This window comes from Anolis sagrei, chromosome 13 (genome assembly GCF_037176765.1).
Source record: "Anolis sagrei isolate rAnoSag1 chromosome 13, rAnoSag1.mat, whole genome shotgun sequence".
In the NCBI taxonomy this organism is placed as follows: Eukaryota; Metazoa; Chordata; class Lepidosauria; order Squamata; family Dactyloidae; genus Anolis; species Anolis sagrei.
This window is the reverse complement of record NC_090033.1, coordinates 13,824,490-13,841,066: the sequence shown is the minus strand read 5'-3', so window position 1 is coordinate 13,841,066 and position 16,577 is coordinate 13,824,490. Positions and strand designations below refer to the sequence as shown.

Here is a 16,577-nt window from a genome sequence, read left to right as displayed (position 1 = left end):
GATAGATAGATAGATAGATAGATAGATAGATAGATAGATAGATAGATAGGCATTCATTACTCACTGCCATCAGAAAGATAGATAGATGGATGGATAGATAGATAGATAGATAGATAGATAGATAGATGTCTGGATGGTGTTCACTAAGCCCTTGATTGTTTACTGCCTGGAGACATCCTTTGCCCGGGTGGCATTCATTACTCACTGCCATCAGAAAGATAGATAGATAGATAGATAATTGGATAAAATATGCTCATCAAATTGATTGATTGATTGATTATTAGATATAGGATTATCAGATAGATAGATAGATAGATAGATAGATAGATAGATAGATAGATAGATAGATGGTTGGATAAAAATGATCATCAGATTGATTGATTGATTATTGGATATAGGATGATCAGATTGATTATTGGATAAAAGATGATCAGTTTGATAGATTGGATAAAAATGATCATCAGATTGGTTGATTGATTATTGGATATAGGATGATCAGATAGATTATTGGATAAAATATACTCATCAGATTGATTGATTTATTGATTGGATATAGGATGATCGGATAGATGGATGGATGGATGGATGATTGGATAGATAGATAGATAGATAGATAGATAGATAGATAGATAGATAGATAGATAGATGTCTGGATGGTGTTCACTAAGCCCTTGATTGTTTACTGCCTGGAGACATCCTTTGCCCGGGTGGCGTTCATCAGATAGATAGATAGATAGATAGATAGATAATTGGATAAAATATGCTCATCAAATTGATTGATTGATTATTAGATATAGGATGATCAGATAGATAGATAGATAGATAGATAGATAGATAGATGGTTGGATAAAAATAATCATTGGATTGATTGATTATTGGATATAGGATGATCAGATAGATTATTGAATAAAAGATGATCAGTTTGATAGATTGGATAAAAATGATCATCAGATTGGTTGATTGATTATTGGATATAGGATGATCAGATAAATTATTGGATAAAATATACTCATCAGATTGATTGATTGATTGATTGGATATAGGATGATCGGATAGATGGATGGATGGATGGATGATTGGATAAAAATGATCATTGGATTGATTGATTATTGGATATAGGATGATCAGATAGATTATTGGATAAAAATGATCACCAGATTGATTGATTATTGGATATAGGATGATCAGATAGATTATTGGATAAAAATGATCATTGGATTGATTGATTATTGGATATAGGATGATCAGATAGATAGATTGGATAAAAATGATCATCAGATTGATTGATTGATTATTGGATATAAGATGATCAGATAGATTCTTGGATAAAAGATGATCAGATAGATAGATTGGATAAAAATGATCATCAGATTGATTGATTATTGGATAAAAGATGATCAGATAGATAGATTGGATAGAAATGATCATCAGATTGATTGATTGATTGATTATTGGATATAAGATGATCAGCTAGATTCATGGATATAAGATGATCAGCAGATTGATTGATTGTTTGATTGATTGTTGGATATAGGATGATCATAGAATCATAGAATCATAGAATCCTAGAGTTGGAAGAGACCTCATGGGCCATCCAGTCCAACCCCCTGCCAAGAAGCAGGAATATTGCATTCAAATCACCCCCAACAGATGGCCATCCAGCCTCTGCTTAAAAGCTTCCAAAGAAGGAGCCTCCACCACACTCCAGGGCAGAGAGTTCCACTGCTGAACGGCTCTCACAGTCAGGAAGTTCTTCCTAATGTTCAGATGGATCAGATAGATGATAGATGGTTGGATAAAAATGATCATCAGATAGATCAGTAGATAGATAGATTATTGAATATAGGATGATCAGATACATTGATAGATAGATGGATGATTGGATATATAGGTTGATCATCAGATAGATTAATTGATTGATAGATGATTGGATATAGGATGATTATCAAAAAAATAGATTGAGTGACTGATGGGCGATTGGATATGGGATGATTATCTTATAGATAGATGGATGATTGAATAAAGGATGGTCAGATAGATTGAGTGCTTGATTGATGAATAGATGATTGGATATAGAACAGATAGATTGATAGATAGGTTATTGGAAATAGGATGATCATCCGATAGATTGATGGATTGATTGATAGATGGATGATTAGATATAGGATGATTTGATTTTCCCCAAGTTTGGACTTTTCTTATTTTTGGTTGAATGGAGAGAAGGAAACGGTGACCCTGCCGTTGAGTTTCGTTGCGTGTTTTTCAGTCGTATCTGTCTCAAAGCGAACCTAGAACCGGGTTTCTTTCCTCGAATAAGTTGTATAAGTTTGTCAATAGAGCACTATTTGCACAGCTACCACCAGGGGGCAGGCTTTCCCTTCTTATGGACGTTGATAGAAAGAGAGATAATAGAAAGATGGGGAGATAAGATAGGTAGGTAGAGAGATAAATAGATAGCAAGATAGATAGCAAGATAGATAGATAGATAGATAGATAGATAGATAGATAGATAGATAGATAGATAGATTCCTATAGCTGGGAGGGACCACAAGAACCATCCAGTCCAACCCTTAAGTGATAGATAGATAGATAGATAGATAGATAGATAGATAGATAGATAGAATGAATCCTAGATTGGAAGAGACTTCAAGGACCATCCAGTTCAACCCTAAGAGATAGATAGACAGACAGATAAATAGATAGGTAGAGATAATAAAGTTTTGTTGTTGTTGTCGCCGTCGTTGTTGATATTGTTAGAGATAGCCAGATAGATGGATAGACAGACAGATGTATGGGTAGATAGATAGATTCCTAGTGTTGGAAGAAGCCCAAGGGACCATCAAGTCCAACCCTTAAGAGATAGATAGATAGATAGATAGATAGATAGATAGATAGATAGATGGGTGGAGGGATGGATGGATGGATGGATGGATGGATGGATGGATTTTAGTGTTGGAAGAAAACCAAGGTGCCATCCAGTCCAACCCTTAAGAGATAGGTAGGTAGCAAGATAGGTAGGTTGATGGATGGATTTCTAGTGTTGGAAGAAACCCTGGGGACCATCAAGTCCAACCCTTAAGAGATAGATAGCTAGATAGCTAGATAGCTAGATAGATAGATAGATAGATAGCAAGATGGATGGATTGATGGATGGATTGATGGATGGAAGAAACCCAAGGGGCCATCCAGTCCAACCCTTACGAGATAGGTAGGTTGGTAGCAAGATAGATAGATAGATAGCAGGGTAGGTAAGTAGATGAATGGATGGATTCCTAATGTTGGAAGAAACCCAAGGGACCATAAAGTCCAACCCTTAAGAGACAGACAGACAGACAGATAGCAAGATAGATGGATGGATGGATGGATGGATTGATGGATTCCTAGTGTTGGAAGAAACCCAAGGGTCCATCCAGTCCAACCCTTACGAGATAGGTAGGTAGGTAGATAGGTAGGTAGGTAGATGGATGGATGGATTCCTAGTGTTGGAAGAAACCCAAGGGGCCATCCAGTCCAACCCTTAAGACATAGATAGGAAGATAGATAGGTAGGTAGGTAGATGGATGGATGGATTCCTAGTGTTGGAAGAAACCCAAGGGACCATCAAGTCCAACCCTTAAGAAGTAGATAGGTAGGTATGTAGCAAGGTAGGTAGGTAGGTAGGTAGATAGATAGATAGATAGATAGATAGATAGGAAGGTAGGTAGGTAGGTAGGTAAGTAGGTAGGTAGATCGATGGATGGATGGATGGATGGATGGATGGATGGATTTCTAGTGTTGGAAGAAACCCAAGGGACCATCAAGTCCAACCCTTAAGAAGTAGATAGGTAGGTATGTAGCAAGGTAGGTAGGTAGGTAGGTAGGTAGATAGGAAGGTAGGTAGGTAGGTAGGTAGATCGATGGATGGATGGATGGATTCCTAGTGTTGGAAGAAACCCAAGGGACCATCAAGTCCAACCCTTAAGAAGTAGATAGGTAGGTATGTAGCAAGGTAGGTAGGTAGGTAGGTAGATAGATAGGAAGATAGGTAGGTAGGTAGGTAGATCGATGGATGGATGGATTCCCAGTGTTGGAAGAAACCCAAGGGACCATCCAATCCAACCCTTAAGAGATAGGTAGATAGCAAGATAGGTAGGTAGATGGATGGATGGATTCCTAGTGTTGGAAGAAACCCAAGGGGCCATCCAGTCCAACCCTTAAGACATAGATAGGAAGATAGATAGGTAGGTAGGTAGATGGATGGATGGATTCCTAGTGTTGGAAGAAACCCAAGGGACCATCAAGTCCAACCCTTAAGAAGTAGATAGGTAGGTATGTAGCTAGGTAGGTAGGTAGGTAGGTAGGTAGATCGATGGATGGATGGATGGATGGATGGATGGATGGATTTCTAGTGTTGGAAGAAACCCAAGGGACCATCAAGTCCAACCCTTAAGAAGTAGATAGGTAGGTATGTAGCAAGGTAGGTAGGTAGGTAGGTAGATAGGAAGGTAGGTAGGTAGGTAGGTAGATCGATGGATGGATGGATGGATGGATTCCTAGTGTTGGAAGAAACCCAAGGGACCATCAAGTCCAACCCTTAAGAAGTAGATAGGTAGGTATGTAGCAAGGTAGGTAGGTAGGTAGGTAGAAGATAGGAAGGTAGGTAGGTAGGTAGGTAGGTAGATCGATGGATGGATGGATTCCCAGTGTTGGAAGAAACCCAAGGGACCATCCAATCCAACCCTTAAGAGATAGGTAGATAGCAAGATAGGTAGGTAGATGGATTGATGGATTCCTAGTGTTGGAAGAAACCCAAGGGACCATTCAGTCCAACCCTTAAGAGATAGGTAGGTAGGTCGCAAGATAGATAGATAGATAGATAGGTAGGTAGGTAGGTAGTTAGGTAGGTAGATGGATTCCTACTGTTGGAGGAAGCTCCAGGGACCATCAAGTCCAACAGTTAAGAGATATAGATAGATAGATAGATAGATAGATAGATAGATAGATAGATACATAGATAGATACATAGATAGATAGATACATAGATAGATACATAGATAGATAGATACATAGATAGATAGATAGAGACATAGATAGATACATAGATAGGAAGATAGGTAGGTAGGTAGATGGATGGATGAATTCCTAGTGTTGGAAGAAACCCAAGAGGCCATCTAGTCCAACCCTTAAGACATAGATAGATACATAGATAGGAAGATAGGTAGGTAGGTAGATGGATGGATGAATTCCTAGTGTTGGAAGAAACCCAAGAGGCCATCTAGTCCAACCCTTAAGACATAGATAGATACATAGATAGGAAGATAGGTAGGTAGGTAGATGGATGGATGGATTCCTAGTGTTGGAAGAAACCCAAGAGGCCATCCAGTCCAACTCGAAAGGCCATCTATTCCAACCCCCTTCTTTCTGCCAGGCTGGGATCAAATCACCATCCAAGCTCTCTCGACAGATGGCCACTCAGCCTCTGTTCAAAAGCCTCTGAAGAATCGTAGACTTTAATTTTGGCATTGGGAGGGAGGGAGGGAAGCAGGGAAATGGTTCCTTGCAGCCCGAAGCCGGGCTTTCTAAGCCTTAGGCCGTAAGCCGACCCATACGGCAAGCAGAAACGGTCATAATGAAATGTATGAGTACATAACCTTTTGCGTGAAAAATGTGCATTTCTTTTCCAAAGGGATGATGTATGGCTAATTTCGCAGGGATCAATAGATAGGTAGGAAGGCCTGGGAAGGGCTCCCGGTGGGAATGCAGGTGGCGCGGCATCAATATTGCATGGCCTTCCGCGGCATTAATATTTCAAGGCTCTTTGTTTATGAGTTTTGATAGATCGGAGGATGCGTACAATAGGGTTGGGTTACGCCTAATGAGGCCCGATCTATTATTCATCTGTCTCCCGTTCATTCGTTCGTTTGCTCATTCGTTCAATCCCAGTCTTGTGCCTGAAGCCTGGGATGGAGAGGAATTGAAAGGACTCGGTTCGTTGCATCTACACGGTCGAATTAAACCAGTTTTGACCCCACTTCGGCTTCCAAGGCTCAATGCAATTGAATAAAACTATTTATATTATTACTAGCTGTGCCCTGCCACGCATTGCTGTGGCCTATAGTAAGAATTTTCAAGAGTGGGCGGGATCATGTAAATTCCACACCAATGGAGAGAAGAAGGAACACTGGGGTGTCTGTGGTGGAGGAAATACTTACAATCTAGGAATGAAAGCCTTATCTTGGGTGTTGAGCAGTATGTTGTTTGAGGAGAGCAAATGGCGAGCGGGATCATATATATTCCAGACCAATAGAGAGAGGAACACTGGGGTGCCTGTGGTGGAGGAATCACTTAAAATCTAGGATGAAATTGTCCCTGAATGAAAGCCTTCTCTTGGGTGTAGAGCAGTATGTTGTTTGGGGAGGGCAAAGGGTGGGCAGGATCATGTAAATGCGACACCAATGGAGAGAAGAAGGGACACTGGGGTGACTGTGGTGGAGGAAACACTTACAATCTAGGAATGAAAGCCATATCTTGGATGTAGAGTAGTATGTTGTTTGGGGAGGGCAAAGGGTGGGTGGGATTATGTATATGCCACACCAATGGGGAGAAGAAGGAACACTGGGATGTCTGTGGTGGAGGAAACACTTACAATCTAGGAATGAAAACCTTGTCTTGGGTGTTGAGCAGCATGTTGTTTGGGGAGGGCAAAGGGTGGGTGGGATTATGTAAATGCCACACCAATGGAGAGAAGAAGGAACACTGGGGTGTCTGTGGTGGAGGAAACACACTTACGCCCCATATATCTCTTCGTCCTTTCCTTCTTCGAAATCTCTCGTTCGCTCCGGAAATTGAGCCGGGAGCAGCTGTTCTTCCGCAGCAGATGGATCGAGGGATTCTGGAGTGGGTTTTTTAGGAAGGGATAAGATTTAGTATTTTGCGAATTTGTCTCCAAACGGCAATCAAGGACCCAACGTAATCTGGATTAAGTTTGTCCGCGCAGATTGAAGACCTTCGCAGCCTTGTGGGTGGGGAGCAAACATCCGATCAAGGAGCCTTCGCGTTGGAAGAAGGTTGCAAGACTACATATCCCATCTCACCCAGTGTGTTATCGATGATGGGCATTGTAGTCTGCGGGGAAATAAAGAAGGCCAAGGATATGTTTTTGGAGCCTTTTCGGTATCTTTCTGGTGTATCTCTAGGACTGCATATCCCATCGCTCCCATCATTGAGGATGATGGGCATTGTAGTCTGAGAAAATAGATGGAGAAGGCCAGGCACTAAATTGTATCTTTCGGGCATGCCTTCAAGGACTGCATCTCCCATCGTCCCCCCTCATTGGGAATGATGGGTATTGTAGTCCACAAGGAAATAGATAGGGAGGGCTGAGAAGCGTTTGCATTTGGAGTATTTTTGGTATCTTTCCGGCACATCCCATAATCACAAATGTGGGCGATGGACACTGTAGTCTTCATGGAACTAGATAGAAGATTCTGGATCAATTGTATATGGAGCATTTTCACTATCTTTGCAGCATATTGCTAGGACTACATATCCCATAATCCTAAGTATTGTTGGAGGTAATGGGTATTGAAATCCGTGGGGAAACAAAGCGACTGTATTAGCATTTTCATCATCTTTGTGGCAGAGCTCTAGGACTACATATCCCACAATCCAAAATGTTGGGAGTGATGGGCATTGTAATTTGTGGGGAAATAGTTCGGGATGGCTGAGAAGCGATTGTATTAGCATTTTCATTGTGGCAGAACTCTAGGATTACATGTCCCATAATCCCAAATATTGTTGGGAATGATGGGCATTGTAGTTTGTGGGTAAATAAATAGGGACGGCTGCAAAATGATTATATCAGAGCATTTACAGCATCTTTGTGGGCGATCTCTAGGACTACATATCCCATTATCCCAAATATTGCTGGGAATGATGGGTATTGTAGTTTGTGGGTAAATAAATAGGGACGGCTACAAAGTGATTGTATTAGAGCATTTACAGCATCTTTGTGGGCGATCTCTAGGACTACATATCCCATTATCCCAAATATTGCTGGGAATGATGGGTATTGTAGTTTGTGGGTAAATAAATAGGGATGGTTGCAAAGTGATTGTATTAGAGCATTTACAGCATCTTTGTGGCACATCTCTAGGACTACATGTCCCATAATCCAAAATGTTGCGAATGATGGGCATTGTAGTTTGTGGGTAAATAAATAGGGACGGCTGCAAAATGATTGTATTAGAGCATTTACAGCATCTTTGTGGTCGATCTCTAGGACTACATGTCCCATAATCCAAAATGTAGTTTGTGGGGCATTGTAGTTTGTGGGGAAATAGATCGGGATGGCTGCGAAGCGATTGTATTAGCATTTTCATTGTGGCAGATCTCTAGTACTACATGTCCCATTACCCCAAATATTGTTGGGAATGATGGGCACTGTAGTCTGTGACTAAATAGATAGGAAAGGCTGCGAAGCGATTGAATTGGGAGCATTTTCGGTATCTTCCCATCGTCGTTTCCTGTCCGTTCTCCCAAACCTTCCTTCTTTTCGAACCTCGGGCTGTTTTCTGTGTCCTAAAAATAAAACATGTGAATAATAATACCAATCCAGAGGGTTTCCTTTCATTCATGCGGAGCGAGAGCTGCGTCACGTTTGCAGCGAGCCGGCAAAACACGGCATCCCGTATCCGTTGCGGGCTTTATTTACGGACGGCCGCATCGTCAGCGTCCCCCCCTTATGAAGCCGTTTTTGGAACCAACGCCATGTGGCAGATTGTGCCCGGCGGGCAGGAAAGGCCTTGCAAGGAGGAAGTCAATGGCCCTGCGCTCAGTGCTTCCTCTGCGTGGGCGTCACGCAGGGCAAAGCGGGAGGAGGAGGAGGACTACGTATCCCAGCACAGTCGGGTCTCGTTTCGACCCCCGTGATCTCCTTCCTTCCTTTCCTCCAACCTTTTGCTTAAAGGTCAGCGCTCTCGCTGTCTCGGCATCTGTTGCCATAAGCACTGCTTTCCTGGAGGGAGGAAATAAAGGGAAGGAAGGGGGAAAAGGAGGTGGAAGGAAAAAGGAGAAAGGGAAGGAAAAGAAAAGGAAGGGAGGAAAGGGAAAAGAAAAGAAAGATGGGAGAGAAAGGAAGTAAGGAAAGGGGAGGGAAAGTGAAAGAGGGTGGGGAAAAAGATGGAAGGAAAAAGGAGAAATGGAAGGAAAAGAAAAGGAAGGGAGGAAAGGGAAAAGAAAAGAAAGATGGGAGAGAAAGGAAGTAAGGAAAGGGGAGGGAAAGTGAAAGAGGGTGGGGAAAAAGATGGAAGGAAAAAGGAGAAAGGGAAGGAAAGGAAGAGTGAAAGAGGAAAGGAAAAGGAAGTGAAGGCGGGAGAGAAAGGAAGGAAGGAAAGGGGAAGTGAAAGAAGGTGGGGGAAAGATGGAAGGAAAAAGAAGAAAGGGAAGTAAAGGAAGAGGGAGGAAAGGGAAGGAAAAGAAGGGGAAAGGAAGTAAGGAAAGAGGAGGAACAGTGAAAGAAGGTGGCAGGAATGATGGAAGGAAAAAGGAGAAAGGGAAGGAAAGGAAGAGGGAAGAAAGGGAAGGAAAAGAAAGGGGAGGCGGGAGAGAGAGAAAGGAAAGAAGGAAAGGGGGGAAGTGAAAGAAGGTGGGAGGAGAGACGGAAGGAAAAAGAAGAAAGGGAAGGTGGGAGAGAGGAAGGAAAGGTGGGGGAAAAGATGGAAGGAAAAAGGAGCAAGGGAAGAAAAAGAAAGGGAAGACGGGAGAGAGAGGAAGGAAGGAAAGGGGGGAAAGTAAAAGAAGAGAGGAGGAAAGATGGTAGGAAAAAGGAGAAAAGGAAGGAAAGGAAGAGGGAGGGAGGAAAGGGAAGGCGGGAGAGAGAAAGGCAGGAAGCAAAGGGGGAAAGTGAAGAAAGGTGGGGAAAAGATGGAAGGAAAAAGGAGAAAGGGAAGGAAAAGAAAGGGAAGACAGGAGAGGAAGGAAGGAAGGAAGCAAAGGGGGGAAAGTGAAAAAAGGTGTGGGAATGATGGAAGGAAAAAGGAGAAAGGGAAGGAAAGGAAGACGGAGGGAGGAAAGGGAAGGCAGGAGAGAGAGGAAGGAAGGAAGGAAGGAAAGGAGGGAAAGTGAAAGAAGGTGGGGGAAAAGATGGAAGGAAAAAGGAGAAAGGGAAGGAAAGGAAAGGAAGAGGGAGGGAGGAAAAGGGGAAGGAAAAGAAATGGATGGTGGGGGAGAGAAAGGAAGGAAGAAAAGAGTGGGAAAGTGAAAAAAGGTGTGGGAATGATGGAAGGAAAAAGGAGATAGGGAAGGAAAGCAAGGGGGGGGAGGAAAGGGGGAAGGAAAAGAAAGGAAAGGTGGGAGAGAAATGAAGGAAGATAAGGGGGAAAGTGAAAGAATGTGGTGGGAAAATGGAAGGAATAAGGAGAAAGGGAAGGAAAGATTGAGAGAGGAAAGAATAAGAAAGGGAAGGTGGGGGGAGAGAAAGGAAGGAAAGGTGGGAAAGTGAAAGAAAGTGGGGGGAAATTGAAGGAAAAGGGAGAAAGGGAAGGAAAAGAAAGGGAAGGTGGGAAAGAGAGAAAGGAAGGAAAGAAAGGGGGAAGGTGAAAGAAGGTGGGGGAAAAGATGGGAGGAATAAGGAGAAAGGGAAGGGAAAGAAGAGGGAGAGAGGAAAGGAAAAGAAAGGGAAGGCGGGAGAGAGAGAAAGGAAGGAAGGAAATGGGGGGAAGTGAAAGGGAGGAGGAAAGATGGTAGGAAAAAGGAGAAAGGGAAGGAAAGGAAGAGGGAGGAATGGGAAGGAATAGAGGGAAAGCAGGAGAGAGAGAAAGGAAGAAAAGGGGAAAGTGAACGAAGGTGGGGGGAAAGATGGAAGGAAAAAGGAGAAAGGGGAGGAAAGGAAGAGGGAGGGAGGAAAGGGGGAAGGAAAAGAAAGGGAAGGTGAAGGAGAGAAAGGAAGAAAGGAAAGAGGGGGAAAGTGAAAGAAGGTGTGGGGGGGAAACAGAAGGAAAAAGGAGAAAGGGGAGACGGGAGAGAGAGAAAGGAAGGAAGGAAAGGGGGGAAAGTGAAAGAAGGGAGGAGTAAAGATGGCAGGAAAAAGGAGAAAGGGAAGGAAAGGAAGAGGGAGTGATGAAAGGGAAGGAAAAGAAAGGGGAGGTGGGAGAGAGAGAAAGGAAAGAAGGAAAGGGGGGAAAGTGAAAGAAAGTGGGGGAAAAGATGGAAGGAAAAAGGAGAAAAGGAAGGAAAAGAAAGGGAAGGCAGGAGAGAGAGAAAGGAAGGAAGGAAAGGGGGGAAAGTGAAAGAAGGGAGGAGGGAAGATGGTAGGAAAAAGGAGAAAGGGAAGGAAAAGGGAGGGAGGGAGGAAAAGAAAGAGATAGCAGGAGAGGAAAGAAGGAAAGAGGGGTAAAGTGAAAGAACGTGGGGGAAAGATGGAAGGAAAAAGGAGCAAGGGAAGGAAAGCAAGAGGGAGGAAGGAAAGGGAAGGAAAAGAAAGGGAAGGTGGGGGAGAGAGGAAGGAAGGAAGGAAGGAAGGGGGAATATGAAAGAAGGGAGGAGGAAAGATGGTAGGAAAAAGGAGAAACGGAAGGAAAAGAAAGAGAAGGCGGGAGAGAGAGAAAGAAAGGAAATGGGAAGTGAAAGGGAGGAGGAAAGATGGTAGGAAGAAGGAGAAAGGGAAGGAAAGGAAGAGGGAGGGAGGAAAGGGAAGGAAAAGAAAGGGAAGGCGAGAGAGAGGGAAAGGGAAAAGTGAAAGGTGGGGGGAAAGATGGAAGGAGAAAGGAGAAAGAGAAGAAAGGAAGAGGGAGGAAGGAAAAGAAAGAAAGCAGGAGAGGAAAGAAGGAAAGGGGGGAAAGTGAAAGAAGGTGGGGGAAAAGATGGGAGGAATAAGGAGCAAGGGAAAGAAAGGAAGAGGGAGAGAGGAAAGGAAAAGAAAGGGAAGGCGGGAGAGAGAGAAAGGAAGGAAGGAAATGGGGGGAAGTGAAAGGGAGGAGGAAAGATGGTAGGAAAAAGGAGAAGGAATGGTAGGAAGAAGGATGGAGGAAGGAAAGGGGGGGAAAGTGAAAGAAGGTGGGGAAAAGATGGAAGGAAAAAGGACCAAGGGAAGGAAAGGAAGAGGGAGGAAGGAAAGGGAAGGAAAAGAAAGGGGAAAAGTGAAAGGTTTGTGGGATGGAAAGAAAGGAGAGGAAGAAAGAGGGAGGGGGGAAGGACGGAGCAGACGGGAGGCGAGGGAGCAAGGCGGGGGCACATTGGGCTGAAGGGAGGAGGAGGAGGAGGAGGAGCAGGGGGGGTCGAGGGGGGAGCCGCGTTTTCGCCGCCAGACGGGCATCCATCCATCCATCCATCCGGAGCGGCCATGCGTGGCAAGAGGCAGCCCGTTCCTCCTCGGAGGCGGCATTCCCTTCACTGCCAGTGACAGCAACGCTGCCGTCTCAAGTCAAGTCCTCCCGTTTTCTGTGCCGAATTGAGGTAGGCGAGAGGTGAAGCGGGGACTCTGTGCGAGCCGCATTGTCGTCGTCGCTGAGTTGGCTGGGATCACGGTCCCTTTTGCAGAGAGCGACAAAGGAGGAAGAGAGAAGGAGGAAGGAGGAAGAGAGAAGAGTGCCGTGGCAGGAGCAATTCTTCGACCGGAATCTGAACCTGATTGAATTTCCCTCGAAAATTCCACGTGAAATACTTCAACTCGAACTGGAGTCGAACGGGATTTCGGTCTGAGACCAAACAAATTTCCCTCCTCCCTGAATCTCTCGTGGAAACGTTTCAACTTCGATCCGAACTGGAGTCAAAAGGGAATTCAGATTAAACTCCGGCAGAATTTTCCCCCAATTCTGGGTGAAATACTTCATCTCGGCACCAAGAAGGATTGGGTGTCAGTTTGGCTGAATATTGTTACCTAGATTTCTGGGTGAAATATTTCTTCTCGGCGTCAAGAAGGATTGGGTGTCAGTTTGGCTGAATATTACCTAGATTTCTGGGTGAAATATTTCATCTCGGCACCAAGAAGGATTGGGTGTCAGTTTGGCTGAATATTATTACCTAGATTTCTGGGTGAAATATTTCAACTTGAAGCCGAAACAAGAGTTGAACGCAGATTCGGTCTGAATTTTACCCCGAATTTCTGGGTGAAATAGTTCGACAGGAAGCCAAGAAACAAGTCTAACCAGAATTGGGTCTGAGACCGGCTGAATTCGACTCCAAATCTTTCAACGAACTGGAATCAAGGGAGATTTGGTCCGAGCGTGGTCGAATTTTTCGGAATATTACGAATGGAACGGTCGTCATTCAATTCCGAAAACAGTGTCAGTTAGATAATTATATCAAACCAGAATTGGGTCTGAGACCAGCTGAATTTGGATTCCAAATCTTTCCAGAAGTATTCTATGAAACCGGAATCAAAAGGAGATTTGGTCTGAACTTGGTCGAATTTTTCGGAATATTACGAATTGAACGGTCATCATTTAATCCCGAAAACAGTGTCAATTTGATAATTATATCAAACCAGAATTGGGTCTGAGACCAGCTGAATTGGATTCCAAATCTTTCCAGAAGTATTCCAAGAAACCGGAATCAAAAGTGGATTTGGTCTGAACTTGGTCGATTTTTCGGAATATTACGAATTGAACAGTCGTCATTCAACTCCGAAAACAGTGTCAGTTAGATAACGATGTCGAGCCAGAATTGGGTCTGAGACCAGCTGAATTTGGTTCCAAATCTTTCAAGCAGTATTCCAAGAAACCGGAATCAAAAGTGGATTTGGTCTGAACTTGGTCGAATTTTTCGGAATATTACGAATTGAACGGTCGTCATTCAACTCCGAAAACAGTGTCAGTTAGATAACGATGTCGAGCCAGAATTGGGTCTGAGACCAGCTGAATTGGATTCCAAATCTTTCAAGCAGTATTCCAAGAAACCGGAATCAAAAGTGGATTTGGTCTGAACTTGGTCGAATTTTTCGGAATATTACGAATTGAACGGTCGTCATTCAACTCCGAAAACAGTGTCAGTTAGATAACGATGTCGAGCCAGAATTGGGTCTGAGACCAGCTGAATTGGATTCCAAATCTTTCCAGAAGTATTCCAAGAAACCGGAATCAAAAGGGGATTTGGTTCGAGCCTGGTCGAATTTTACCGAGTTTTAGGGAGTTGTACGTACTCGTACGGAAACAGTCGCCATTCGACCTTGAAAACGGTGACGGTTCGATAATAATGGGGTGAATCCGTTTTGAGTTTCCTCATTTTGGGAAAATAAGGAGTTCTTCTTTGACCGTCCAAGTCTTCGGATCTTTTTGGAGAGGCAAGGGAAGCATTTCCACCCGCACAGACCAGGGATCTTGCCGCCATGCAAGTCTCGTTCGTGTGTTCGGACCACAACATCAAGAGCCGGAGCGCTGAGGACCGGCTCAACCGGCAGAATGCCAGCAGCAGCAGCCCCAGCACTCGGGGACGCTTCCGGGCGGTGGCCATGGTGGCCCGGAGTTTGGGACACCTCTCCGCGCAGAACACCCATGTGGCCAGCGAGGCCGGCGGTTCGAAACAGAGCGGAATGAAGTACAGGTAGGGTGCGCATATGCTGCGTCTACACACCAATGCTATGAGATCCCAGGAGCTGTCATTGGCCCTCTTTGGCAGAGAAGGGGAAACTACGTCCATGTAAATCCTCCCAGATTCCATAGATTTGAGAAGGGGAAACTATGTCCATGTCAATCCCTCCAGATTCCATAGCATTGGGAAGGTGAAACTACGTCCATGTAAATCTCCCCAGATTCCATAACATTGAGAAAGGGAAACTACGTCCATGTAAATTTTTCCCAGATTCCATAGCATTGGGAAGGTGGAACTACATCCATGTAAATATCCCCAGATTCCATAGCATTGGGAAGGGGAAACTACGTCTATGTAAATCTCCCCAGATTCCATAGCATTGAGAAGGGGAAACTATGTCCATGTCAATCTCCCCAGATTCCATAGCATTGGGAAGGTGGAACTACGTCCATGTAAATCTCCCCAGATTCCATAGCATTGGGAAGGGGAAACTACGTCCATGTAAATTTTTCCCAGATTCCATAACATTGAAAAGGGGAAACTACGTCCATTTCAATCCCCCCAGATTCAATAGCATTGGGAATGCGAAACTATGTCTATGTAAATCTTCCCCAGATTCCATAGCATTGGGAAGGTGAAACTACGTCCATGTAAATCTCCCCAGATTCCATAGCATTGGGAAGGTGAAACTACGTCCATGTCAATCCCCCCAGATTCCATAGCATTGTGAATGGGAAACTACGTCCATGTCAATCTCCCCAGATTCCATAGCATTGGGAAGGTGAAACTATGTCCATGTCAATCCCTCCAGATTCCATAGCATTGGGAAGGTGGAACTACGTCCATGTCAATCCCCCCAGATTCCATAGCATTGGGAAGGTGAAACTATGTCCATGTCAATCTCCCCAGATTCCATAGCATTGGGAAGGTGAAACTATGTCCATGTCAATCTCCCCAGATTCCATAGCATTGGGAAGGTGAAACTATGTCCATGCCAATGCTTCCAGATTCCATAACATTGGGAAGGTGAAACTACGTCCATGTAAATCTCCCCAGATTCCATAGCAATGGGAAGGTGGAACTACGTCTATGTAAATCTTCCCAGATTCCATAGCACTCCCATGACCTGATCGTTCTAAGTTTGTTCTGACTGCATTGAACTATATTTCCACAGATACCATAGCATTGAGTTCAAGTCAAATCAGACTGCATTGAACTATATCTCTCCAGATTCCATAGCATTGAGTTCAGGTTGGCTCAGACTGCATTGAACTATATCTCCCCAGGTTCCAAAGTTGGCTCAGACTACATTGAACTATATCTCCCCAGGTTCCAAAGCATTGAGTTCAAGTCAGCTCAGACTATATTGAACTATATCTCCCCAGGTTCCATAGCATTGCATTCAGATCGGCTCAGACTGCATTGAACTATATCTCCCCAGGTTCCAAAGTCGGCTCAGACTACATTGAACTATATCTCCCCATGTTCCAAAGCTTTGAGTTCAAATCAGCTCAGAGGGCATTGAACTATATCTCTCCATGCTCCATAGCATGGAGTTCAAGTTGGCTCAGACTTCATTGAACTATATCTCCCCATGTTCCAAAGTCAGCTCAGACTGCATTGAACTATATCTCTCCGGATTCCTTAGCATTGAGTTCAGGTCGGCTCAGACTGCATTGAACTGTATCTCTCTGGGTTCCATAGCATTGACTTCAAGTCGGCTCAGAGTGCATTGAACTATATCTCCCCACGTTCCAAAGTCGGCTCAGGCTGCATTGAACTATATCTCTCCAGATTCCATAGCATTGAGTTCAAGATGGCTCAGAGTGACATTGAACTGTATCTCCCCACGTTCCATAACATTGAGTTCAGGTTGACTCGGAGTGCATTGAACTATATCTCTCCAGGTTCCAAAGCTTTGAGTTCAAATCAGCTCAGAGGGCATTGAACTATATCTCTCCATGCTCCATAGCATTGAGTTCAAGTCGGCTCAGACTGCATTGAACTATATCTCCCCAGGTAACAAAGTCGGCTCAGACTACATTGAACTATACATTCCCTGGTTCCATAGC

General features: G+C 44.0%; 1 protein-coding gene across 7 annotated transcripts in view; it reads left to right on the top strand.

Annotated features, from left to right (window-relative positions):
- KCNAB2 (potassium voltage-gated channel subfamily A regulatory beta subunit 2) overlaps nucleotides 1-16,577 on the top strand; it is a 122,564-nt gene that overhangs the window by 53,865 nt on the left and 52,122 nt on the right. The window contains exon 1 of one of the 7 annotated variants that reach the window (XM_067472804.1): nucleotides 12,275-14,517. The exons of 5 other annotated variants lie outside the window; for them this stretch is intronic. In XM_067472804.1, the coding sequence (XP_067328905.1) occupies nucleotides 14,303-14,517 (215 nt within the window). In that variant the 5' untranslated portion in view covers nucleotides 12,275-14,302. Of the gene's footprint in view, nucleotides 1-12,274; nucleotides 14,518-16,577 lie in introns of those variants that run through there. One more of the 7 variants, XM_067472805.1, reaches the window with a different exon arrangement.